The sequence below is a fragment of the Chiloscyllium plagiosum genome, unplaced genomic scaffold (assembly GCF_037043375.1).
Source record: "Chiloscyllium plagiosum isolate Xiang-an unplaced genomic scaffold, Cpla_swu_hap1 HiC_scaffold_7, whole genome shotgun sequence".
In the NCBI taxonomy this organism is placed as follows: domain Eukaryota; kingdom Metazoa; phylum Chordata; class Chondrichthyes; order Orectolobiformes; family Hemiscylliidae; genus Chiloscyllium; species Chiloscyllium plagiosum.
Genome location: NW_028270145.1, coordinates 107,662,998 through 107,689,820, shown reverse-complemented (window position 1 = coordinate 107,689,820; position 26,823 = coordinate 107,662,998). Strand labels below are relative to the sequence as shown.

The following is a 26,823-nucleotide window of genomic DNA, read 5'->3' as shown; positions in this document are numbered from 1 at the left end:
ATGACCACTTGGGCCTGAAGTCTCATCTGTTTACATATAAACAAAAAGGCCTCTTAAAACCCTTTCATCTCTGTACCAAACCATCGGCACCGGGAGCATTTACGACCCCTCTGAAAACAACTAAGGAAGCAGTATCCTTGAGAAAAGGAACAGCTTTGATGAAAAAAGGGATACACTAATGTACTTTAGGGAAGGAAATCTGCTGTCCTTACTAGTCTGGCCTATGTATGACTTCAGAACCACATTAATGTTGCTGACTTTTAATTTCCCTCTGAAAACTAGTTAGTTCAAGGTCAGTTAGAGATGGACAATAAATCCTGGCCTTGCCACACATCCTGTGAAAGAATAAAAAGATTTTTTAAAAGTTCCATAGCCTAATGATGCTTGGAAAAAATGTCTTGTCACTAACTTTTAAGTGTCCCCAAGTTCAAATCTGTCCAGGAAGGGGAAACATTTTCTTGGCAATGATAGGGAGACAGGTTTTAAAAAAGTTAAATTCAGAGTCAGATTGGTTGCAAAATGCATTACCAAAAAGAGAAAGAAATAAAAATCAGGAAAATAAGTTATTTGTATGGTTTCCTACCTGTCTATCTCTTCAAGCTTCTCATCAATGATTGGCCCCATTTGTTGACAGACATCTAGAAATAAAGACACAAGGCAGGTTATTTGTCAAAGCTGAACAAAGACCAACAAGTAGGTCATAGAGATGTACAGCATGGAAACAGACCCTTCAGTCCAACCCGTCCATGCCGACCAGATATCCCAACCCAATCTAGTCCCACCTGCCAGCACCCGGCCCATATCCCTCCAAACCCTTCCTATTCATATACCCATCCAAATGCCTCTTAAATGTTGCAGTTGTACCAGCCTCCACCACTTCCTCTGGCAGCTCATTCCATACATGTACTACCCTCTACGTGAAAAAGTTGCCCCTTAGGTCTCTTTTATATCTTTCCCCTCTCACCCTAAACCAATGCCCTCTAGCTCTGGACTCACCAACCCCACGGAAAAGACTTTGTCTATTTATCCTATCCATGCCCCTCATAATTTTGTAAACCTCTATAAGGTCACCCCTCAGTCTCCGACGCTCCAGGGAAAACAGCCTCAGCCTGTTCAGCCTTTCCCTGTAGCTAAGATCCTCCAACCCTGGCAACATCCTTGTAAATCTTTTCTGAACCCTTTCAAGTTTCACAACATCTTTCCGATAGGAAGGAGACCAAAATTGCACGCAATATTCCAACAGTGGCCTAACCAATGTCCTGTACAACCGCAACATGACCTCCCAACTCCTGTACTCAACACTCTGACCAATAAAGGAAAGCATACCAAATGCCTTCTTCACTATCCTATCTACCTGTGACTCCACTTTCAAGGAGCTATGAACCTCCAAGGTCTCTTTGTTCAGCAACACTCCCTAGGACCTTACCATTAAGTGTATAAGTCCTGCTAAGATTTGCTTTCCCAAAATGCAGCACCTCGCATTTATCTGAATTAAACTCCATCTGCCACTTTTCAGCCCATGCCCATCTGGTCCAGATCCTGTTGTACTCTGAGATAACCCTCTTCGCTGTCCACTACACCTGCAATTTCGGTGTCATCTGTAAACTTACTAACTGTACCTCTTATGCTTGCATCCAAATCATTTATGTAAATGACAAAACGTAGAGGGCCCAGTACCGATCCTTGTGGCACATATCAGTTATCCCAACCTCATGACAACAGGGGTTTGAATACGTACAGTGAGAAAAGCAAACTCCAGACCAGCTCATACTTTTAGCTCATTATTATGCATTGACAAACCTGATAGCTTTATTAACATCCCAAAATCCAGCAGTGCTCAATCATCCAATACAGATAGCTCATACCCAATCTATCCAGGAGACAGAGTAACTTAGTTCTCAGCCTAGCCATTATACAAAGAAACTTCTTTCTCTGGGGGCTTGTGCATCAGGAACCGCTCATGCAGTAGTTCATAGCACCGGACAGAATTGATTTAGTCGCCATTTCAGATGGTTCAACATTTCAGATTGCAACACCACAGGTAAATGATAAGCTATTCAAACAATTGCAATATTGGAACAAAATCAGGCACAACCACTGCTTGGGACTAGGGCTGACAGAGTTAAAGGGACACACACTCCAATCAAAAATGGAGTCCTTCTTACTGATAACATTTCATATCTTTTCCCAAAGTTAGACGTTCTGACCCAGACATTAGTCAAACAACAGCCTGACATCATCAGATTCAGAGAATCAGGTGTTATTAGTACATTCAGTATTGGATTGGGTCATGTTCCAGCTGTACAGAACATTGGTTAGGCCACCAATGGAATACTGTGTGCAATTCTGGTCTCCCTCCTACAGGGAAGGATGTTGAAAAACTTGAACGGGTTCAGAAAAAATTTACAAGGATGTTGCCAGGGTTGGAGGGTTTGAGCTATAGAGAAAGGCTGAATAGACTGGGACTGTTTTCCCTGGAGTGTCGGAGGCTGAGGGGTGACCTTACAGAGGTTTATAAAATCATAAGGGGCGTTGATAAGGTAAATAGACAAGGCCTTTTTCCTGGGGTGGTGGAGTCCAAAACGAGAAGACAATTAAGGTGAGAGGGGAAAGATTTAAAAGGGACCTAAGGGACAATATCTTCATGCAGTGGGTGGTGTGTGTGTGGAATGAGCTGCCAGAGGAAGTGGTGGAGACTAGTACAACATTTAAAAAGGCATCTAGATGGGTACATGATTGGAGGGATTTAGAGGGTTTTGGGCCAAATGCTGGCAAATGGGACTAGATTTATTTAGGATATCTGGTTGGCATGGACGAGAGGGTCCGTTTCTGTGTTGCATATCTCTATGAGCCAGACTCCTTCATTATCACTTCTAATTACATCATACCGCATCACTGTGTCTGGAACACATCGCCAGAGGAGGTGGTGGGACATGAGACAACAGCAGCATTCAAGATGTTGGGTTCTGTTCGCCGAGCTGGAAATTTTTGTTGCAAACGTTTCATCCCCTGTCCAGGTAACATCCTCAGTGCTTGGGAGCCTCCTGTGAAGTGCTTCTGTGGTGTTTCCTCCGGCATTTATAGTGGCCTGTCCCTGCCGCTTCCAGTTGTCAGTTTCAGCTGTCCGCTGTAGTGGCCGGTATATTGGGTCCAGGTCGATGCGTTTGTTGATGGAGTTTGTGGATGAGTGCCATGCTTCTAGGAATTCCCTGGCTGTTCTTTGTTTGGCTTGCCCTATAATGGTAGTGTTGTCCCAGTCAAATTCATGTTGCTTGTCGTCTGCGTGTGTGGCTACTAAGGATAGCTGGTCGTGGCTGTTTCGTGGCTAGTTGATGTTCATGGATGCGGATCATTAGCTGTCTTCCTGTTTGTCCTATATAGTGTTTTGTGCAGTCCTTGCATGGGATTTTGTACACTACACTAGTTTTGCTCATGCAGGGTATCGGGTCCTTCGTTCTGGTGAGTTGTTGTCTGAGGGTGGCTGTTGGTTTGTGTGCTGTTATAAGTCCTAGTGGTCGCAGTGGTCTGGCTGTCAGTTCTGAAATGCTCCTGATGTATGGTAGTGTGGCTAGTCCTTTGGGTTGCGGCATGTCCTCGTTCCGTTGTCTTTCTCTAAGGCATCTGTTGATGAAATTGCGCGGGTATCCGTTTTTGGCGAATACCTTGTACAGGTGTTCCTCTTCCTCTTTTTACAGTTCTGGTGTGCTGCAGTGTGTTGTGGCCCTTTTGAATAGTGTCTTGATGCAACTTCGTGTGTGTGTGTGTGTGTTGGGGTGGTTGCTTTCATAGTTCAGGACTTGGTCTGTGTGTGTGGCTTTCCTGTATACCTTTGTGGTGAATTCTCCGTTCGGTGTTCTCTGTATCATCACGTCGAGGAATGGGAGTTGGTTATCCTTTTCTTCTTCTCTCGTGAATCGGATTCCTGTTAGTGTGTCGTTGATGATCCGGTGTGTTTTCTCTATTTCTGTGTTTTTAATAATTACAAAGGTGTCATCAACATATCTGACCCAGAGTTTGGGTTGAATTTGTGGTAGGACTGTTTGTTCTAACCTTTGCATTACTGCTTCTGCAGAAGAAGAAAAGGATAACCAACTCCCATTCCTAGACGTGATGATACAGAGAACACCGAACGGAGAATTCACCACAAAGGTATACAGGAAAGCCACACACACAGACCAAGTCCTGAACTATGAAAGCAACCACCCCAACACACACACACACGAAGTTGCATCAAGACACTATTCAAAAGGGCCACAACACGCTGCAGCACACCAGAACTGCAAAAAGAGGAAGAGGAACACCTATACAAGGTATTCGCCAAAAATGGATACCCGCGCAATTTCATCAACAGATGCCTTAGAGAAAGACAACGGAACGAGGACATGCCGCAACCCAAAGGACTAGCCACACTACCATACATCAGGAGCATTTCAGAACTGACAGCCAGACCACTGCGACCACTAGGACTTATAACAGCACACAAACCAACAGCCACCCTCAGACAACAACTCACCAGAACGAAGGACCCGATACCCAGCATGAGCAAAACTAGTGTAGTGTACAAAATCCCATGCAAGGACTGCACAAAACACTATATAGGACAAACAGGAAGACAGCTAACCATCCGCATCCATGAACATCAACTAGCCACGAAACGCCACAACCAGCTATCCTTAGTAGCCACACACGCAGACGACAAGCAACATGAATTCGACTGGGACAACACTACCATTATAGGGCAAGCCAAACAAAGAACAGCCAGGGAATTCCTAGAAGCATGGCACTCATCCACAAACTCCATCAACAAACGCATCGACCTGGACCCAATATACCGGCCACTACAGCGGACAGATGAAACTGACAACCAGAAGCGGCAGGGACAGGCCACTATAGATGCCGGAGGAAACACCACAGAAGCACTTCACAGGAGGCTCCCAAGCACTGAGTATGTCACCTAGGCAGGGGACGAAACGTTTGCAACAAAAATTTCCAGCTCGGCGAACAGAACCACAACAACGAGCACCCGAGCTACAAATCTTCACCCAAACTTTGAATTCAAGATGTATCTGGACAAATACATGAGTAGGAAGGGAATAGAGGGACACGGATCCTGTAAGTGAAGCCATTTTTAGTATGGAAGGGCAAAACGTGGCAACATAGGCTTGGAGGGCCAAAAGGTTTTGTTCCTGTGCTGTATTATTCTTTGTTCATTGGAGGTAGCATTCACAGCAGTGGTTTGAACTCTGGACACCTCGAAACAACGCAGGAAAATAAACTTGTTACTGATCATCAACTACCATCCTCCTCAGCTGAAAAATCAGTACTCCTCCATATTGAATACCTCTTAGAAGAAACTCCAATGACACAGAATGTAATCTGGATGGAAAACGTTTATGTCAATCACCAAAAGTAGCTTGGGGGTACAGGTACTGACTGGTGTTCAGCAAAAGAACAGGAGGTAACAGGCAAAGCACTTTTATGCCACGAGCAATTAGGATTTGGAGTGTATTAGGTTAGATTCCCTACAGTGTGGAAACAGGCCCTTCCAACCAACCAGTTCACATCGACCCTCTGAAGAGTAATCCACCCCAGACCCATTTCCCTCTAATCAATGCAATTAACACAATGGGCAATTTAACATGGCCAATTCAGCTGAGCTGCACATCTTTGGATTGTGGGAGGAAACCGGGGCACCCGGAGGAAGTCCACGCAAATATGGGAAAATGTGCAAACTCCACAAAGACAGTCATCAGAGGCTGGAATCGAACCTGAGACCCTGGTGCTGTGAGGCAGCAGTGCTAACCACTGAGCCACCATGCGCATTGGTCAATAAGGTGGTGGATAAAGACTCAAGAGTAGCATTTAAAAAAGAAATTCGATAAAATTTGAAGGTTAAGAAGAAAAGTGCATGGAGTCGGGGAAAGAGCAGTAGAATGGGATCAATTCTTCAATGGAGCTGGCACAGACCTGATTTGACCAAATGACTTTCCTCTATGCTGCACTATTTCATGATTCCATTAAAATGAGAAACAAGAAAAGGATTTAATTTCTGGACTGCATTTAGAAATAACAAAACCAGGAATATTTATATAAAAGCAAAATATGGTGCATGATGGAAATATTAAATAGAAATAAAAAAATGCAGGAGGAGCCAGCAGGTCGGCACAGTAGCTCAGTGGTTAGCACCGCTGGCTCACAGTATCAAGGACTTGGGTTCAATTCCAATCTTGGGTGACTGCCTGCTTGGAGTTTGTACATTCTCCCGGTATCTGCGTGGATTTCCTCCCACAGTCCAAAGATATGAAGGTTAGGTGGATTAGGCTAAATTGCCCATATTGACCAGGAATGTACAGGCTAGATGGGTTAGCCATGGGAAATGCTGGGATCTAGGGTAGGGGAGTGGGTCTGGGTGAGATGCTGTTCGGAGAATCGATGGGGTAAATGGCCTGCTTCCACACTAGGGATTCTATGATTCTAAAGTTTGGCTGCATCTGCAGAGAGAGAAACAGATTTAATGTTTAAGTCTGATCTAACTGCTCTTCAGCAGGTCTGAAGAGGAGATTTTGACCTCGAAACATTAACTCAATTTTTCACTCCACAAATGTTGCCAGAGCTACTGGGTTTCTGCAGCTTTTATCTCAGCAATGCTCATGGTCTGACACTGGTTACCTTCTAAATGTAGCAGTTCTGCCGAGTCAGGTTGCTGGTCAGTGGGAATTGCATTTTGTAGCAACTGCAAAACCTGGTCCATCTTTTCCTGTTTAAACAAAAAACCCATACAATTAATTTTAAAAGTTACAGCATTAAAAGAACAGTAGCAGGTGCAGGGATCTTGAATTCAGTTTTTAAAACAGACATACACAGATAGGTATTGAATCTTCTTGGGGTTGTGACACCAGTCACATCTCTAACATGTAGCGAATTCCAAGAATGACAATGAGCAACTTGAGGGACATTGCCAGGTTGGCCAAATGGACAGACACATGACAGATGAATTGTAATGCAGATAAATGTGAGGTAATGCATTTTGCAAGAAGAAACACAGAAACAATACATACTCAATGGCAAAAATCTGAGGGGAACACAGAAGCAAAGGGTCTCAGGATTCATGTACATAATTCTCTGAAGGTGGCCAGGCAACTTGAAACAGTTGTTCAGAGGGCTACTAGGATCTTTGGGTTTATAAATAGAGACAAAGTATAAAAGCAAGGAAGTGACACTAAACCTTTAGAAAGCATTGGTCAGATCACATTTGGAGTACAGTGTTCAGTTCTAAGCATCTTTTTTAAAGGAAGGATGTTAAAAGCACTGGAGAAACTGCAAAAGAATGATACCAGGAAAGATTAGATAAATTGCACTTAATCTAGTTTGCTCCATGGAGAATAAGAGGTGATCTTATGGAGGTGTTCAAAATTCTGAACAATTTTGACAGGGTAAGGAAAGATATTCTGTTTCCACTAGTGGCATGTTACTAACTAGAGGTCACAATTTCGAGACTGTCACCGAAAGAGGTGGAGAAACCTTTTTACTCAGTTGTTAGGATTTGAAATGTGCTACCTGGGAGTGTGATGGAAGTAAATTCCACAGGAGATTTCAAATGAGAGCTGGATATATAATTGAAAGTGATGAATTAGAGGGCTATAGAGATAGGACTGGATAATGGGACTAGCTGGGTAGCGCTTTCAGGAGTCACTACAGACACAATAGGTTGAATAGCTTTCTTCCAGACTAAGTTCTAAACTCTATCTACTACAAGAGTATTCTTGTGCCTCAAAACAGAAGAAGGGACACTGTACTTGAAAGCAGAGTCAAAAAGTGTGGTGCTGATGAAGAGCTTATGCTTGAACAGATGCAAGCCTGGCTTTTCCAGCAATTTTTGGTTTTGTTACAGATTTTCAGCATCCACAGTTCTTTGATTATGCTGGACATACCTTGGCTAGAGAACCAATTAATAACTATCACCTATTTTGTCCATTTGAAACAGATGCAGTGTATATATTCTTTGTGTCTACAAAGACCTGTGTACTAAACATCATAAGTGGTGGTGGCCACAAACAGGATGCTACTGTCATCGCACAAACGAACAGCGGTATATGAACATCCGTGTCAGTAGGATATCAAGCATGTTGTTAGGTACAAGTCCCAAGGACTGGCTGACTATATCATACAGGTAAAAACAATGACTGCAGATGCTGGAAACCAGATTCTGGATCAGTGGTGCTGGAAGAGCACAGCAATTCAGGCAGCATTCGAGGACAGGCAAAATCTATAAGCATATCCCTTTGGCTGTTCACGACAAACAAGGTATGGACCATACATAATCAATTCATGATTGCAAAATCACAACAGTGTCCAACATTAGTTGTGATTCTACAATTGGATATGAGCTAGATAACCCTAAGCTTGAGAACCCAATTTAGGATTGTCAGTCAGGCTTGCAGTACAGCGCAGTTGTGAGTATTGGAAACTACATGTATTAAATGTAGAGGAGAGAGAGAAAATGCCCATATACATTGCAACTTTTTAAAAAATCAACAAAATATGTGGCAACCATTTGGTGATTCATTTCTGAGCATAATGCCATAACCAGAGTCAACCAGCCTGGTTTAATATTTAAGCAAAAATCTGAAAACTGTTACATCAGCATAAACGTGCATTCTTTATCGGTATATTTTAACTAATCAGACTCCATCCGCTAACCAATCAGCACTCTCCTATTCTCAGTGATTGTGGTTTTACTGATCATAGAATCCCTACAGTGTGGTAGCAGGCCATTCAGCCCATTGACTCCACAATGACCCTCCAAACAGCATCCCACCCGGGCCCACCCCTTACCCTAGTCCTACTTTTCCCCATGGCTTATCCATTTAGCTGTACACTATGGCAGTTTAGCGTGGTCAATCCACCTAATCTGTACATCTTTAGACTGTGGGAGGAAACCAGAGCTCCCAGAGATAACCCACACAGACACAGGGAGAATGTGCAAACTTCACACAGACAGTCGCCAGAGGCTGGAATCGAACCCAGGTCCCTGGCTCTGTGACGCAGCAATGCTAACTACTGAGCCAACATGCCACCCAATAGCTAGCAATGCATCTTTAACATAAGAATGTTCATGATAGTACTTCTTCTGAAAAAAAAAGCTGTAATTCTCATCAATAACTTCATATTGTTGTGAAGGGAGTTGACCACGATTTAATTGCAAGCCAACTTCATCTGTTTTTGCAAAGAAATACTTTAAGTTGTCAGCTAAGCTCTTTTTTTTTTTTAAAATCAATCCCATTTTATTCAGAAGCTTGTTCATTCACGTTATTTACTATTGTACTTCACTTTTTATCTGAAATATCTTTTGGTTTAAATCTCTATAATTACTATCAAAGCTGAAAAGTGATCTACTAAAACACCAGCTTCGCATCTGCTGTTTTATTGAAGGAAAAAGAACTTGCATTTGTGTAGCACATTGAGCCACATGAGGAAGTATTAAGACAAGTGTCCAAACATTTGAACAAGAAGGTTGGCTTTCATGAACTTTTATTAAAAAAGTCAATAGAGATAGGGAGGCAGAAGGGTTCAGCATTTGATGCCCAGACAGCCAAAGGTACATTTGTCAACAGTGTTGGAAAGGTATAGTATGGCTGTGCAGAGCATCCTGATAATGACCATTATCTAGGCTAAGCCCAGGAAGAATGTCCAGTTGGGTGGAATACTGGAGGATCTGTTAACATTTAGGAGGACTCTGTGCCCAAAGGTGAGGAGAAGGTAGAAAATGGCAGAGACAGAAAGTCAATAATGTTGAACAAAATCTACATACCTCATCTATATAAACTGGCTCAGGCTCGGAAGGCTGAATATCTTGTACAGACGTCTCCTCCGTCACGACAACCTTCTCTGTAATCAATGCAGAGCAAACAGAACGCCATAAGTAATGTCATATGTTCCTTTACAGTACGCTTCCAATCACACCATTCCAGACCTAGAGATGCTGCTTCTATCACAAACACCCGGTTCCTTACATAAATCAAGATGAATCACAGGTTAGAATGTTTGCATTGAGCGCTGCAGTAACAGGACAGAAATCTAAAGCACTGTGCGTGACTGTACTCAAAAGGATACATGAGCAACAGAAATACAGAGCACAGAACAAAGTTACAAAGTTCTCCTCCTCATCAGAGAGACACTGATGGATAGAGAGGAAGTGAGGACTAAGTAAAAACAATGACTGCAGATGCTGGAAACCAGATTCTGGATCAGTGGTGCTGGAAGAGCACAGCAGTTCAGGCAGCATCCAAGGAGCAGTAAAATCGACGTTTCGGGCAAAAGCCCTTCATCAGGAATACAGGCAGAGAGCCTGAAGCGTGGAGAGATAAGTTAGAGGAGGGTGGGGGTGGGGAGAAAGTAGCATAGAGTACAATAGGTGAGTGGGGGAGGGGAAGAAGGTGATAAGTCGGGGGCGGGGGGAGGGTGGAGTGGATAGGTGGAAAAGAAGATAGGCAGGTAGGACAGGTCACGGGGACAGTGCTGAGCTGGAAGTTTGGAACTAGGGTGAGGTGGGGGAAGGGGAAAATGAGGAAACTGTTGAAGTCCACATTGATGCCCTGGGGTTGAAGTTTTCCGAGGTGGAGAAGGAGGCCCTGGACCTCCATGTCCTCGGCAGAGTGGGAGGGGGAGTTGAAATGTTGGGCCACAGGGCAGTGTGGTTGATTGGTGCAGGTGTAGAGGAGACTGCATTGGGAGCAACGGATACAATAAATGATATTAGTGGATGTGCAGGTAAAACTTTGATGGATGTGGAAGGCTCCTTTAGGGCCTTGGATGGAGGTGAGGGAGGAGGTGTGGGCACAGGTTTTGCAGTTCCTGCAGTGGCAGGGGAAGGTGCCAGGATGGGAGGGTGGGTTGCAAGGTGGCATGGACCTGACCAGGTAGTCACGGAGGGAACGGTCTTTGCGGAAGGCAGAAAGGGGTGGGGAGGGAAATATATCCCTGGTGGTGGGGTCTTTTTGGAGATGGCGGAAATGTCGGCAAATGATTTGGTTTATGCGAAGGTTGGTAGGGTGGAAGGTCAGCACCAGGGGCGTTCTGTCCTTGTTAGGGTTGGAGGGGTGGGGTCTGAGGGCGGAGGTGCGGGATGTGGACGAGATGCGTTGGAGGGCATCTTTAACCACGTGGGAAGGGAAATTGCGGTCTCTAAAGGAGGAGGCCATCTGGTGTGTTCTGTGGTGGAACTAGTCCTCCTGGGAGCAGATATGGCGGAGGCGGAGGAATTGGGAATACGGGATGGCATTTTTGCAAGAGGTAGGGTGGGAAGAGGTGTAATCCAGGTAGCTGTGGGAGTCAGTGAGTTTGAAAACAAATGTCAATGTCAAGTCGGTCGTCATTAATGGAGATGGAGAGGTCCAGGAAGGGGAGGGAGGTGTCGGAGATGGTCCAGGTAAATTTAAGGTCAGGGTGGAATGTGTTGGCGAAAGGACTGCAGATGTTGGAGATCAGAGCTGAAAAATGTGTTGCTGGAAAAGGAATGAGGAGAAAGGCTTATGCCCAAAACGTCGATTCTCCTGCTCCTTGGATGCTGCCTGACCTGCTGCACTTTTCCAGCAACACATTTTTCAGCATTGATGGATAGAGAGTCAGGCACAGTGAGAATAACTGCACTGTTCCTCAAAAGAGCTGGCTCAGATTCAACGGGCCAAATGGCCTCTGAGATGTCCTATTTTAGAGGAGGAAATTACTGCAGGATGCTGGAATCTGTACTGAAAACAAACAAAAACATTGGAAGTCACAGGGATCAGGCAGCTCTGATGAAAAGTCATCTAGATTAGAAACATTAACTTGCTCGCTCTCCCCACAGATGCTGCCTGATCTGCTGTGATTGCCAGCATCTTGTGTTTCCAGTCGTGTCTTATTTTATGTTCCTCCCATTCACTAGCCAAACCAGTGACACAAAACTAAGAATACATCATAACCCTTGCAACTTATTCACCTTGAAAGGACAAAGGATTCAAAACAGAACCTCTTGAAGTTGCAAATCTGAAACCAGTTCAGACTATAAACACTTAATTTTCTCTGCACTGCAGCCCAGAATCTACAGGAACTCTGAATGACTAGCAACAGACACAAAGACAGATCATTTCTACAGCCTGTTAACTGAATGATGCTGCACTGCCTAAAAGTGAATAGGCTGCAGGCAGGGCAGTGGTATGTGTGGGAGGCATTCTGTTTGAGCTGGAACTACTTTGTCATTAATCCACTTTACTTACCTCATGCTGTTATATTCTCCTTACTGAAAAAAATTATTCAAAACACCATTTCAAAACTTTCTGGGGGCAAGAAATCCTCATTCCAAAATAATTACTTTTCTCCACACACAATACTTCAAGAATAAAGTACATGGGAGTGAACTGGTTCTTGGGACAAGACGTCAAACAGCCACTTTGGATAGTCAAAGGGGATAATTACAAACTGGCCACTACGGAGTTAAGGAATAATTAGAAACTTCAACCAGATGTGCGCTGGTGTGTGCATAACAGACTAACTACACAGTTGACATGTTCATCCAAACTGATCCTGTGATTGTTGCCACTAAACAATTTTCCCCCAAAGTCATTCACTCGTACTGTGACTATCTAACAGAGGCTCCACCACTTACTCTAGTCCTAATTGCAAGGCAGACAGAAACAGGAGGCGCAGTGAAAGGGGAGAGAGAAAAGTCACCAGGCAGTAAGCCAACTATTGGCATGAGTTGACACCAAAAGTTATGAGCAAAACCTGAGCTGTTTGTCAAGTTATCAGCAACAGCACCGATTACACTGCCGTTTGGAATTCTGTCCAATGTTCTGCCAAACATTCCAAAGGGAGATGTACACACACACACACACACACACACAAACCCAAAAGAACATTTCCCAAAAACAGAATGACGTCAGAAGCTCAGATATCGGTCACTAACATGACATTTGACAAAAATAAAGTAGTAAATTATTGGAAATATAGGGTCTGGCAACATCCATGGAGAGAGGAACAGAGTTAATGTTTCAGGTTGATGATCTTTTAATCATATCTTGGTCAGAATCAGTTTCTCAAATCAAAACTTCTAATGCTGTCCCTCTCTCCACAGATGCTGTCTGGCCTGCTGACCCTTGGCAGAATTTTGCTTCCCTGTCGATCTCCAGCATTCCAATATTTTGTTTCTGTCCTGTGCTCCATGAGACAGTTATCAACAGTGGTGCGACGATGCAAAAACTCACCTCGGCACAATAGGCTTAGTTAAGAGAAAAATCAGGCTTTTGTCACGTGACCCCTACCAACAGCAGACAGAGCTGCATGGAGGTACAGCAAGCAATTAGGAAGGCAAATACCATTTTGGCTTTTAATCGCAAGGGAAATAAATTAAGGAAATGAAGAAGTCTTGCTACAATTGCACAGGGTGGATTCTCGTTATATCATTTCTGAAGGCTTCCCATTTTCCAGCCATCCCTTCACCTGCAAACATCTGCTCCCAATCAGCTTTTGAAAGCAATGGTGCTTGCCTTACCTGCAACATTGATAATATCATATCTGGCAAACTGTACTGCCTTGGTCTCCAATTTTAAAGAAGATACTGACACTGGAGGCAGTACAGTGAAGGTTCAATAGATTGCTCCCTAGGACGAGAGAATCTGCAATGCTGACCGACTGAGTAAAATGGGGTCTATATTCCTGGAGTTAAGAATGAAATTGGCTTGATAAGGTAGACGCTGAGATTGGTTCCATTACTCAGGGAATCTCAAATCTAGGGGCAGTTTCAGGATGGGAGGGACAATCAAGACTGAGAGGAGGAGAAATTACTTCACTCAAAAGGGTTGTGCATCATTGGAACTCCCTACTAATAGCATTGTGAATGCTTCCTCATTGAATATATTGATAGAAAGGGAGAGAGCAGGCGAAAGGAAGGAAGGAGAGAGAGCGTGAAAGCAGGCAACAGAGAAATGGTGTGTCTGTGTCTGGGTCTGTGATGAAGCACACAATTTGTCATAAATACAGCAGCATGACAGACAGGCTAAATGGTCTAATCGGGTTTCTATTTCTTATGCAGCTCCTCCACGTTCATCAGCAACGTTATTTTTACGTTCATTACGGGATATGGGCGTCACTGGCTGGGCTGAAATTTATTGCTCTTGAGCTGAGTGACTTTCAGCACTGTTGGGAGTCGAGAGTTACATGTAGACTAGACCAGGGAAGACAGGCAGATATCCTTCCCTAAAGTAATTCAGTGCTCCTTAAAAAGGTATGAAACTTTTTCAAGACCCTTTCAAAGCATCAGACAAAATGTGACACTAAGCCACAAAAGGAGACATCCGGATTGACATTTGTAGGTTTTAAAAAGGAACATCTTACATAATGAGGGGATGTAGAGATTTAGGGAGAAAATTCCAGAGTTTAACCAATAGGACAGCCATCAATGGTGGATCAATTAAAACTGATTATGATCAACAGGCCGGAGAAGGATGAGCAAGTGGTTATCTAAATATGAAAAGGCAATGTTCTAGGCTAGGGAAATGAAGGCTTGATAAAAGGATAAAATTTTTCTTTTATCAAATAAAAAAGGTATTGCCTCAGCAGGAGTCAATATACATCAGCAAGCACAGGGGCAGAATACAAAGAGCAATATTTTGGAACAGTACAAGTTTACAGGAAGTTGCATATTCAATGTGCTCATTTTTTGAGGAAGGAAATAAGGCAATATCATGCTAAGCATTAGGCAAGGGTCACCCAACAGTAACTAGGAGTGGGAACTCCAATCTTTTTGCCCCTGCTTCCTTCGAGTGGCTATGCATAGATCAATTATTGAATTTTGACCCCATCCTGGTTGATTTATTTGGAAAGTAAATAACAGATCTGACTGTCTCAGGATGGGCACTAACCATTTCAGATTTGGATATGAAAATAATTTCTTAACTCAAGAGTTGCGGAACTTAGGATTTCAGAGTATATTTAAGACTCAACAATAAGATTGTTGAGCATTATCAGAATCAATGGATGTGAGAATAGGGCATGAAAGTGGAGGTAAAAAGATCAGCAATTAACTTACAAAATGGTATAGCAGGTTAATAGTGAGTATATGACTATTCCCATCTATTACAATACCAAAGGTTTTTCCTTCACGAGAACATAGAAAGGTACAGAATAGAACAGGCCCTTTGGCCCAGTGTTGTGCCGAGATTTAATCCTAATGTAAAATATAGTAACTTAACCTACGCACCCCTCAACTCACAGCTATCCATGTGCTCGACTTGCAGGTACATTTTTTCAAGACCATTGTCAGAAAGAAATCACTGAAATCAGAGCACCTTCACACATAAATTTCTCAGTACAAGTAATCTTTCAGCGAGGTTTCACTATGCTATCTTAGCCATAGGAGAAGCACTCATTACCGACTATTAATCAGCACATCGTACTGTTCTCCATATGAAGCATTTGAAGATATCAAATAATTACCGTAACACAGTAAGTCGGCTCCACTTACCTGGCTCAGGCTCTGCACTCAGACTGGTTGATACAAAATTCGATGGAAAAAGTCCAACTCCTCTTTTCGTCTCGCCTCTCCACCAGTTGGGGTCACTAAACAAGACAGCAAACCATATACTATAATCTCTTAAATTTGAATATCAGGATACTTTTGTTACAATGGCTATATGTGTGTTATATTTTGTTGAAACCTTAATTCAGCTTCTACATTTATAATGCAACGTGTAAGACTTAAATACATATCATATTAATATACACATCTCTTTTCGAATTTGAACCAGTGGCATATGGGTTTGCGTGTCTAAGGGAGTTTAATGATTAATTTGTAACTATTTCTCTTAAAACACTGCAAAAGAAAGACTTCTTGAATTGTGTTTTTGTTTACGCTCAGAATTTTATGAGAAGACAAGGTAAATAGCTTTTAGCCAGAAGGGTCTGTGTTTTTTTTAGGGCTGAGGGAAACACCTACAGCCTGGAAGACAGCTTTTTCATTTCAGTTTGGGGCAGTTCTGCACGGTTCTTAACTGAAACTGGATGTGTAAAGCCAATGATTCTCCGAAATAGAGGTAGTTTTAGATTGTCTATTCTGAAAACACTCCCTTTCACTAATGCCTTTCCTTGCTGCTTTCTTAGACACTCAGATCACAGGAGTGCATTTTTCCTCCTTCTGAAAAATCACAGACTATTAAAGTGTATTGCTTCTGGGACCTAGACTCATATACTCCCTTATACTATAAACTCTGCCACTGGCTCATGTTTAAGGGATGTTTAGACTCTGGAAGTAAGCATCTGTGATTAGTTGCTAGGATATATTAGCCGATATGAGTTTGTGAACAATCATTTGTGATATCATCCCTCCTCCTCTGCTGCTTGAGTGCATGGCCACAGTTAAGCAAGCTCAATTGGACAGCTCTTTCAGAGGCCAACATGTGAGCGGGTAAACGACTTCCTTCTGTTCTTTACAATTCTGCAGAATAGCTAACGTGCTGTGAAAGTTAGTTGCTGGGAAGGATCCACACCAGTGCAATTTGATACTGGGAATTTGACTCCAACTTCAAGAGAGGAAAGAATCAACAAGCTTGACCAATCGATTCATGTCCAACCTACCTGTCATCTAAAATGGTGATAATTTCTCCAGCTTTAAAAGTAAGCTCATTGTCTTCCACAGCCTCAAAGTCATACAGGGCACGAACCATGCGTACTTCACTTCTGTGGCTATTTGCAGCACTTTCTGTAGATGGGTACAGGGACTTAGTTTCCGTCTGTTGCTGTTTCTGCTCCTGCAAAGAAAGCTCGATAGCTGGAAAGCCAACAGGAAAATGATTATTTTGTGACACATGACCTGCTACTCCACAGCACTTTTTCTTTAAAAAACTCATCCTCCAAAACAAACCCATTATTAATTAGACTTGTTTTGTTCAAGCAATTTTCTGAAATAGCATCTCATACTATATTAAAATTTTGCATCGTACACACAAAGTTCATAATGGAAAGGGTAATACCACATTCACCTTTCCTATCATAAATTCCTTCTGTTATCCATATTTTTGGATAGGGAATTGTCCATCTAAATATGTCACAGTACAACTGCATTCTTATCAAGCAGCGTGTAGGCAAGGATTCTTTAAAGTAAAGACTGGGACCCCGAGTGGGGTCACAAATAAAGTGTTGAGATCCAAGCTTCAAGGCAGCAACATGCTTAAAAGTATACGAAATAAGGTAGGTGAACTTGCAGCGTGGGTTGGTACCTGGGACTTCGATGTTGTGGCTATTACGGAGACATGGGTAGAACAGGGACAGGATTGGCTGTTGCAGGTCCCAGGGTTTAAATGTTTTAGTAGGGTCAGAGGTGGGGGTAAAAGAGGGGGAGGTGTGGCATTGCTTGTCAAAGATAGTATTACAGCTGTGGAAAGGACGATGGATGAAGACTCGCCATCTGAGGTAGTTTGGGCTGAGATTAGGAATAGGAAAGGTGAGCTCACCCTGTTAGGAGTCTTCTACACGCCTCCTAATAGTCCTAGAAACGTAGAAGAAAGGATTGCGAGGATGATTCAGGAGAAGAGTGAAAGTAATAGGGTGGTTGTTATGGGGGACTTTAACTTTCCAGATATTGACTGGGAAAGCTATAGCTCAAGTTCGTTAGATGGGTCAGTGTTTGTCCAATGTGTGCAGGAGGATTTCCTGACACAATATGTAGATAGGCCAACAAGAGGTGAGGCCATACTGGATTTGGTTCTGGGTAATGAACCAGGCCAGGTGTTAGAATTAGAGGGAGGTGAGCACTTTGGGGACAGTGACCACAATTCGGTGACTTTTAATCTAGTGATGGAGAGGGATAAGTGTGCACTACAGGGCAAGGGTTATAGCTGGGGGCAGGGAAATTATGATGCGGCGAGGCATGACTTAGGATGTGCGGCTTGGAAAAGTAAGCTTCAAGGCAAGGGCGTAATTGATATGTGAAGCTTGTTCAAGGAGCAACTATTGAGTGTCCTTGATAAGTATGTACCCGTCAGGCAGGGAGGAAAGGGTCGTGTGAGGGAGCTGTGGTTTAATAAGGAATTGGAATCCCTTGTTAAATGGAAGAGGGCGGCCTATGTAAAGATGAGGCGTGAAGGTTCAATTGGGGCGATTGAGAGTTATAAGGTAGCCAGGAAGGACCTGAAGAGAGAGCTAAGAGCAGCAAGGAGGGGACATGAAAGGTCCTTAGTTGGTAGGATTAGGGAAAACCCTAAGGCTTTCTATAGGTATGTCAGGAATAAAAGAATGACTAGGGTAGGAATAGGTCCAGTCAAGGATAGTAGTGGGAAGTTGCGTGTGGAGGCTGAAGAGATTGGGGAGACACTGAATGAATACTTTTCGTCAGTATTCAATCAGGAACAGGACATTGTTGTCAATGTGAATACTGAGTCACAATTAAGTAGAATGGATGGCTTTGAGGTATGTAGAGAAGAGGTGTTGGAAATTCTGGAAAGGGTGAAAATAGATAAGTCCCCTGGGCCTAATGGCATTTATCCTAGGATTCTCTGGGAAGCAAGGGAGGAGATTGCAGAGCCATTGGCCTTGATTTTTACGTCCTCGTTGTCTACAGGAGTAGTGCCAGAAGACTGGAGGCTAGCAAATGTGGTTCCCTTGTTCAAGAAGGGGAGTAGGGATAACCCTAGTAACTATAGGCCGGTGAGTCTCACTTCTGTTGTGGGCAAAATCTTAGAGAGAATTGTAAGGGATAGGATTTATGAACATCTGGATAGGAATAATGTGATCAAGGATAGTCAGCATGGTTTGGTGAAGGGCAGGTCGTGCCTCACAAACCTTATTGAATTCTTTGAGAAGGTGACTAAGGAGGTGGACGAGGGGAAAGCGGTAGATGTGGTGTATATGGATTTTAGTAAGGCGTTTGATAAGGTTCCCCATAGTAGACTACTGCAGAAAATACGGAGGTATGGCATTGAGGGTGAGTTGGAGGTTTGGATTAGGAGTTGGCTGGCTGGAAGAAGACAGAGGGTAGTAGTTGATGGCAAAGGTTCATCTTGGAGTGCCGTCACTAGCGGTGTTCCGCAAGGATCTGTTTTGGGACCATTGCTGTTGTCATTTTTATAAATGACCTGGAGGAGGGGTTAGAAGGTTGGGTGAGCAAGTTTGCGGATGATACAAAAGTCGGATGAGTTGTAGACAGTGAGGAAGGATGTGGCAGGTTACAGCGGGATATAGATAAGCTGCAGAACTGGGCAGAAAGGTGGCAAATGGAGTTCAATGTAGCTAAGTGTGAGGTGATTCACTTTGGTAAGAGTAACAAAAAGATGGGGTACTGGGCTAATGGTCGGATACTTGGTAGTGTGGATGAGCAGAGGGATCTTGGTGTCCATGTACACAGATCTTTGAAAGTTGCCACCCAGGTAAATAGTGCGGTGAAGGCGGCATATGGCGTACTGGCTTTTATTGGTAGAGGAATTGAGTTCCGGAATACTGAGGTCATGTTGCAGTTGTAGAAGACTCTGGTGCGGCCGCATCTGGAGTATTGTGTACAGTTTTGGTCGCCATACTATAGGAAGGATGTGGAGGCACTGGAACGGGTGCAGAGGAGGTTTACCAGGATGTTGCCTGGTATGGTAGAAAGATCGTATGAGGAAAGGCTGAGGCACTTGGGGTTGTTTTCATTGGAGAAAAGAAGGTTAAGGGGTGACTTGATAGAGGTGTACAAGATGATTAGGGGTTTAGATAGGGTCGACAGTGAGAATCTTTTTCCACGTATGGAGTCAGCTATTACAAGGGGGCATAGCTTTAAATTAAGGGGGGGTAGGTATAGGACAGATGCTAGGGGTAGGTTCTTTACTCAGCGAGTCATGAGTTCATGGAATGCCCTGCCAGTAGCAGTGGTGGACTCTCCCTCTTTATGGGCATTTAAGCGGGCATTGGATAGGCATATGGAGGATAGTGGGCTAGTGTAGGTTAGGTGGGCTTGGATCGGCGCAACATCGAGGGCCGAAGGGCCTGTACTGCGCTGTATTCTTCTATGTTCTCTCCTCCAGTGTTCCCCATTCCCTCACCAAAAGATCACAATAACAACCAAACCTCAAAATGGACTCACAGTGGGATCAAGTTTAGGAAGCACTGAGATTGATAAACATAGCATACAAAGTTTGCACAGTTTGCATTATAAATGGGATCAGAGATGTTTTACAGCAATATATGTTAAATCAAGGACAGAGTGCATAATTTTAAAGTTTTAATTGAATTACATTTGTGAGTTTTGATCTGATCAGTCTTAGAAACTTAGTTCCTCAACAGCAACTGGATAACTACTTTGTTCAATCTGGATGCACAGCTTGTTGACTGTAGAGGGTTACACTGCTGTGGCCATGCTAGCTTTTGAAGGATACAGCATTATTGTTAGTTGGAGTGCAACAGAATAACAACAACATCTCAAGACCGTAATGCTGGTCCCTGTTGGAAAGCACTTCCTTCAGATAGCTGACCACACTTGTGGAGCTTTTAAACAAGCCTCTTCATGCTTTTCCGCCTCAGTAATGATATACCCCTTTGTTTCAAAAGAGGTTAAGGGACTATGCACACATATCACTAAAATGAAGTGTTCAGGCATACAAAAAAAATTCAAAAGGCTATGGAATGCTATCTGTAGGGTTGGTATATGAAAGGGTAGTTTGAGTAAGTTTAAATAGAGATTGATAAGATTTCCGATAAGTAGTGGTGAAGAGGATTACGGGGTTGGGGCGAGTACAAAGCAATGAAGCATTTGATTGGCCATGCTTGTACTGAATGAGGAGGCAAATCCTGTATCCATGTTCCTTTGTTTATTAAAGCTAAACAGAGCCCTAGTTAGACCAAACCTAGAGCCTAGCACAGACATGACAGGTCAACTAGAAAAACTCTCTCGTTTTCCTATGGCTCTATGAAATACAGTGTTCAATTCTGAGAACAAACTTCACAAATATATTGAGAAAAAGTGAGGGCTGCAGATGCTGGAGATCAGAGCTGAAAATGTGTTGCTGGAAAAGCGCAGCAGGTCAGGCAGCATCCAAGGAACAGGAGAAATCGACGTTTCGGGCATAAGCCCTTCTTCAGGAATCCTGAAGAAGGGCTCATGGCCAAAACGTCAATTCTCCTGTTCCTTGGATGCTGCCTGACCTGCTGCGCTTTTCCAGCAACACATTTTTAGTTTACAAATATATTACATTGACTACAGAGTTATTATAATGTTGCCAGAGCTCAAAAGGGTTAAATTATGAGAGATGGGATGACAAACTGATTAGGTATTCCCTACAACTAAGATTTTTAGGATTCTGAATGGAGGTAATGAGAGAGAAATATTTTTCCACTAGTGGAGGAACTGAAGACAAATAGACTCTGGAAATTAGAGCCTGGTCATTCAATGAAGAAATTAGGAAATACAACTCAATGCAATGAGTGGTAAAAGTGTATAGAATCACAGGACCATTCCAACAAAAAGCAGTAGGAGCAAGCAGTATTAACAATGTTCACTCTTCGATCAATAGATTTTAGCAAGCCAAGGTATGAAGATGCATGGAGCCAAGGCGTGCTTCCTGATAATTGAACCCACGTGTAATTCTGTGTTGGACCATTCTGTCATGAAGTGGGTTTGAATCAGAGTCAGATTTGAACAATTCCCAGAGCAGAATGGCTCTGTGCATAGCAGCTCAAGGTAAAAATCAAAATTGCTGGAAATACTGAGCAAGTCAGTACAGAGAAAGAGTTAACATTTCAGTTCAAGGCGATGATTCATTGGAACTATTCTGTCCCAGGTGTGGTCCAACTCCAAAAGTGTGGCTAACGTTCATACATTAGCTGCAAAAGGAAATTTCAGCAGTTTATTCAAACTTGGAGCATCTAATGTGCATTTCTACATTTGGTCCCTAGGAATCAGCAACCCAACGATTTCTAACGCTTTTCACCACTCTTCCTCCAACCTCACCACCTTCTACATGTGATCCACTAACCAGACAGATAAAGACAAAACATGTCAATACTGGTTTAAAAAGGCACAGCTACTCGCTGGATAAACTCTCAAAGCCACAATAGACACAGAAGCACAGTAAATCTCTCAATAATCAGGTTTCTGTGTCTTCCCCATTTTGTATGCCAACATGATGTCATGTCCTGGCCTTTATTTTTTTAAAAGCAAATTTGGGTTCAAGTTCTGACTTGCTCGTGTAAAAATGCATAGCCCACAAATTATAAAAATGCAAAATATTCACATTATGATCTTATTCCTTACCTTTAGCTAGGTCAACATCTTCAGTACTTCTACTTACTCCTGTTACACTGTCTTTAGCTGAATTTGAAGTGCTCTGGCTCTATTTAAAAAGAAATGGAACACTTACACTCACTAAAATACATTCTCATCAAGCCAGCTGTGGTCCCTCTGTTGGCCTTTATTTCAAAGGGAATGGAAATATAAAACAAAGTAGGTTTTACTACAGCTGTAATACTGTGAACAGTTTTGGGTCCCTTATGTAAAGGCATTGGAGGCAGCCCAGAGAAGGTTGACCAAGTTTATCCCAGGTATTTTCTTATGAGGACAGGTTGTGCAGATTGATTAGATTACCTAGTGTGTGGAAACAGACCCTTCGGCCCAACTGGTCCATACCGACTCTCCGAAGAATTACCCACCCAGACCCATTTCCCCCTGACTAATGCACCTAACACTATGGGCCGCTTACCATGGCCAATTCACCTGACCTGCACATCTTTGGACTGTGGGAGGAAACCAGAGCACCCAGAGGAAACCACGCAGACACGAGGAGAATGTCTGTGTGGAGTTTGCACGGTCACCCGAGGCTGGAATCGAATCTGGGACCCTGGTGCTGTGAGTCAGCAGCGCTAACCATTGAGCTTGTACTAACTGGAGTTCAGAAGGTGAACTTGTTGAAATATACAAGACTCTAAGGAGACCTGACAGAGTGGCTGCGGAAAGGCAGCTTCCTTCTGTGGGAGAAACTAGAATCAGAGGACATAATCTCAGGATAAGGAATCTCACATTTAAGAAGGAGTGAGGAGGGATTCTTTTTCTCTCAGAGGGTAGTGAATCTGTGGAATTCTTTACTGCACAGGATTGAGGCCATGTTACTCAGTCTATTCAGATAACTAAGATAGACAGATTTTTATTCAGGAAGGGAATCAAGAGTTATGGAGAAAAGGTAGGAAAATGTGGAGGTGAGGATCCCACCCAGATCCATTCCCCTGGCTAATGCACCTAACCTACACATCCTTGAACATGACAGGTAATTTAGAATGGCCAATTCACCTGACCTGCGCATCTTTGGACTATGGGAGAAAACCGGAGCACCCGGAGGAAACTCCATACAGGCGGTTGCCAGAGGCTAGAATTGAACCCAGGTACCTGGTGCTGTGAGGCAGCAGTGTTAACTGCTGAGCCACTGTGCTGCCCATCTCATTAAATAGTGGAGCAGACTCAATGGGATGAATGGCCGACTTCTACTCCTACATCTATGATCTTTGGGTGCAGTTGGGGTCGATGCTCCTTTGTCAAATATTCTTCCTTTCTTTACCGACAGTATTAAAATGCTCAGAGGTGCTTTTAACTCTAACATGGACAGGAAGGGTTTTGTTCAATACTCAACAAAATTATGGAAACTTCAGCAAAGGCAGAGCACAAATGATGCACTGTGCCTGGGGAAGCATGAATCCACACTGCAACATTTTATCCTCATATTTTTGTCCTTCACTGTACCTTTCCCCCTCACTATTCAACAAGTTGCATTTTATTCAGCCTCTCTCCCCACCTCCACCAAAATCATTAATTTCTACTGAATAACCACCGTTGAGTATTGTATTAGAATGTACAATACATGGTGTGTCTTTTTTAGAAACGTATTTGTTTAGAAGATATGGTACTGCTGCCTATTTCCCATTCCCAATGTCCCTTAAGATGTCACTAAGTTACCTTCTTGAATCACTGTGGTCCTTACAATGTAGGGACACCCACAGCGCTGCTAGGAAGGGAGCTCCTGGATTTTAACCCAGGGACAGTCAGGGAACAGCAATATATTTCCAAGAAAGAATGGGTTGGAGGGGAATTTGCAAGTGGCAGTATTCCCATGCATCGACTGCCCTTGACTTTCTCATTGGGACAGGTCACAGGATTAGAAGACGCTATTAAAGCAGCCTTGGCGAGTTTCTGCAGGGCATCTTGTCAATGGTACAATGCCAGTGTGTACTGGTGGTAAAAGAAATGAATCCTGATGGTGGTTGATGGGGTACCAATCAAGCAAGTAGATATATCCTGCATGCTTTCAAGTTTCTCAAGTACTGTTGGAGCTGCACCCATTAGGGCATGTTGGAAGTATTGTACCTTAAGCAGGCAATGAGGAGACAGGTGGTGTGTTACTTGCCACAGAATTTTGTCTTTCACGGTTTGTTTATTTTGCCCAGCTGCACTGATGTCCAGCGATACATGAATTCAAACAGCAAAGGTAGCAACTGTGCAGGTTCTCGCTTTCTCTCTCTCTCCTGCACTGTCCTCACCATGAAGGGAATCCTGAGGGACAGGGTGTACATGTATTTGGAAAGGCAAGGACTGATTCGGGATAGTCAACTTGGCTTTGTGCATGGGAAATCATGTCTCACAAACTTGATTGAGTTTTTTGAAGAAGTAACAAAGAAGATTGATGAAGGCAGAGCGGTAGGTGTGATCTATATGGACTTCAGTAAGGCGGTCGACAAGGTTCCCCATGGGAGACTGATTAGCAAGGTTAGATCTCGTGGAACACAGGGAGAACTAGCCATTTGCATACAGAACTGGCTCAAAGGTAGAAGACAGAGGGTGGTGATGGAGGGTTGTTTTTCAGACTGGAAGCCTGTGACCATTGGAGTGCCACAAGAATCGGTGCTGGGCCCTCTACATTTTGTCATTTACATAAATTATTTGGATGTGAGCATAAGAGGTATAGTAAGTAAGTTTGCAGATGACACCAAAATTGGAGGTGTAGTGGACAGCGAAGAGGGTTACCTCAGATTACAACAGGATCTGGACCAGATGGGCCAATGGGCTGAGAAGTGGCAGATGGAGTTTAATTCAGATAAATGTGAAGTTCTGCATTTTGGGAAAGCAAATCTTAGCAGGACTTATACACTTAATGGTAAGGTCCTAGGGAGTGTTGCTGAACAAAGAGACCTTGGAGTGCAGGTTCATAGCTCCTTGAAAGTAGACTCGCAGGTAGGTAGGATAGAGAAGAAGGCATTTGGTATATTTTCCCTTATTAGTCAGAGTATTGAGTACAGGAGTTGGGAGGTCATGATGCGGCTGTACAGGACATTGGTTAGACCACTGTTGGAATATTGTCTGCAATTCTGGTCTCCTTCCTATCAGAAAGATGTTGTGAAACTTGAAAGGGTTCAGAAAAGATTTACAAGGATGTTACTAGGGTTGGAGGTTCTGAGCTGTAGGGATAGGCTGAACAGGCTGGGGCTGTTTTCCCTGGAGCATCGGAGGCTGAGGGGTGACCTTATAGAGGTTTACAAAATTATGAGGGGCATGGATAGGATAAATAGACAAAGTCTTTTCCCTGGGGTCAGGGAGTCCAGATCTAGAGGGCATAGGTTTAGGGTGAGAGGGGGAAGATATAAAACAAAACCTAAGGGGTAATGTTTTCATGTAGAGGGTGGTAAGTGTATGGAATGAGCTGCCAGAGGATGTGGTGGAGGCTGGTACAATTGCAACATTTAAGAAGCATTTGGATGGGTATGTGAATAGGAAGGGTTTGGAGGGATATGGGCTGGGTGCTGGCAAGTGGGACTAAATTGGGTTGGGATATCTGGTCGGCATGGACGGGTTGGACCAAAGGGTCTGTTTCCATGCTGTACATCTCTAGGACTCGATATGACTCTAATTGCTAGTCTCAGATCTGCTCTTGTAGCCTCTTGGGAGACAATGGCATAGTGGTAAAGTCACTGGTCACCCAAGAGGTCCAGTTGATCTTCCAAGTTCAAATCCCACTAAGGCAAATGGTTGAATTGAATATAATCTGAATTAAAAGCTAGCCGAATGGCCACCACATAACCACTGTTGATTTTTGTAAAAACCCTGGTTCTCTCGTGTCTATTAAGGGAGTAAAACACACCCCCATGATTGGTCTGTAACTCCAGACCATGGTAATGGGATTGATTTCTAACAACCTTCTGGGCAATTAAGATTTGGCAACACAAGCTGGTCGAGCCATTCTATGAACAAATTAGAAACAATACATTTATATGGCTGGTCCAACCAGTTTCTGGTCTCTGGTAATCCTCAGGAATGTTGACCATGGAGGATTCAGTGATGGTAATGCCAATGAATGTCAAGGGACAATGGTTGGATTATCTTTTGTTGGAGATGGTCTTTGTCTGGCACTTGTTTGGCACGTAGGTTAGTTGCCACTTGTTAACCAAAATCTGGATGTTGTTTAGGTCTTGCTGCATTTGGACACCGACTGCTTTAGTACTTGAAGAGTCACGAGTGATACTGAACATTATAAAATTGTCAACAAATATCCCCATTTCTGATCTTTTGCTCTCATTCATGTAGCAACTGAAGATAGTCGGGCTAGAATACAACATTGAGAAACACCTGCAATGATGTCCTGGACCAAGATGATTGACCTCCAACAACTACATAGTCTACACAATTGGTAGTTTACCACAAAAATTATATTAAATTAACCATGCATGAGCCACTAAGAAATCCATAGATTATGCTCATCAGCACATACATTTAAAAATGTATACCTTTTATAACTTTCATGCTTGGATATGTTATGACAACTCCACGGCAACTGGGACCTTTACCCT

At 43.3% G+C, this 26,823-nt stretch overlaps 1 protein-coding gene across 1 annotated transcript in view; it reads right to left on the bottom strand.

The window, feature by feature from the left end:
• Positions 1 to 26,823, bottom strand: part of stam2 (signal transducing adaptor molecule (SH3 domain and ITAM motif) 2) — a 100,878-nt gene that overhangs the window by 28,317 nt on the left and 45,738 nt on the right. Inside the window, exons 6-11 of the mRNA XM_043694253.2 lie at positions 22,253 to 22,331; positions 16,609 to 16,801; positions 15,500 to 15,594; positions 9,812 to 9,888; positions 6,670 to 6,757; positions 584 to 638 (exon numbers count right to left, since the gene is read on the bottom strand). Of these exons, the coding sequence (XP_043550188.2) occupies positions 584 to 638; positions 6,670 to 6,757; positions 9,812 to 9,888; positions 15,500 to 15,594; positions 16,609 to 16,801; positions 22,253 to 22,331 (587 nt within the window). The remainder of the gene's footprint in view (positions 1 to 583; positions 639 to 6,669; positions 6,758 to 9,811; positions 9,889 to 15,499; positions 15,595 to 16,608; positions 16,802 to 22,252; positions 22,332 to 26,823) is intronic.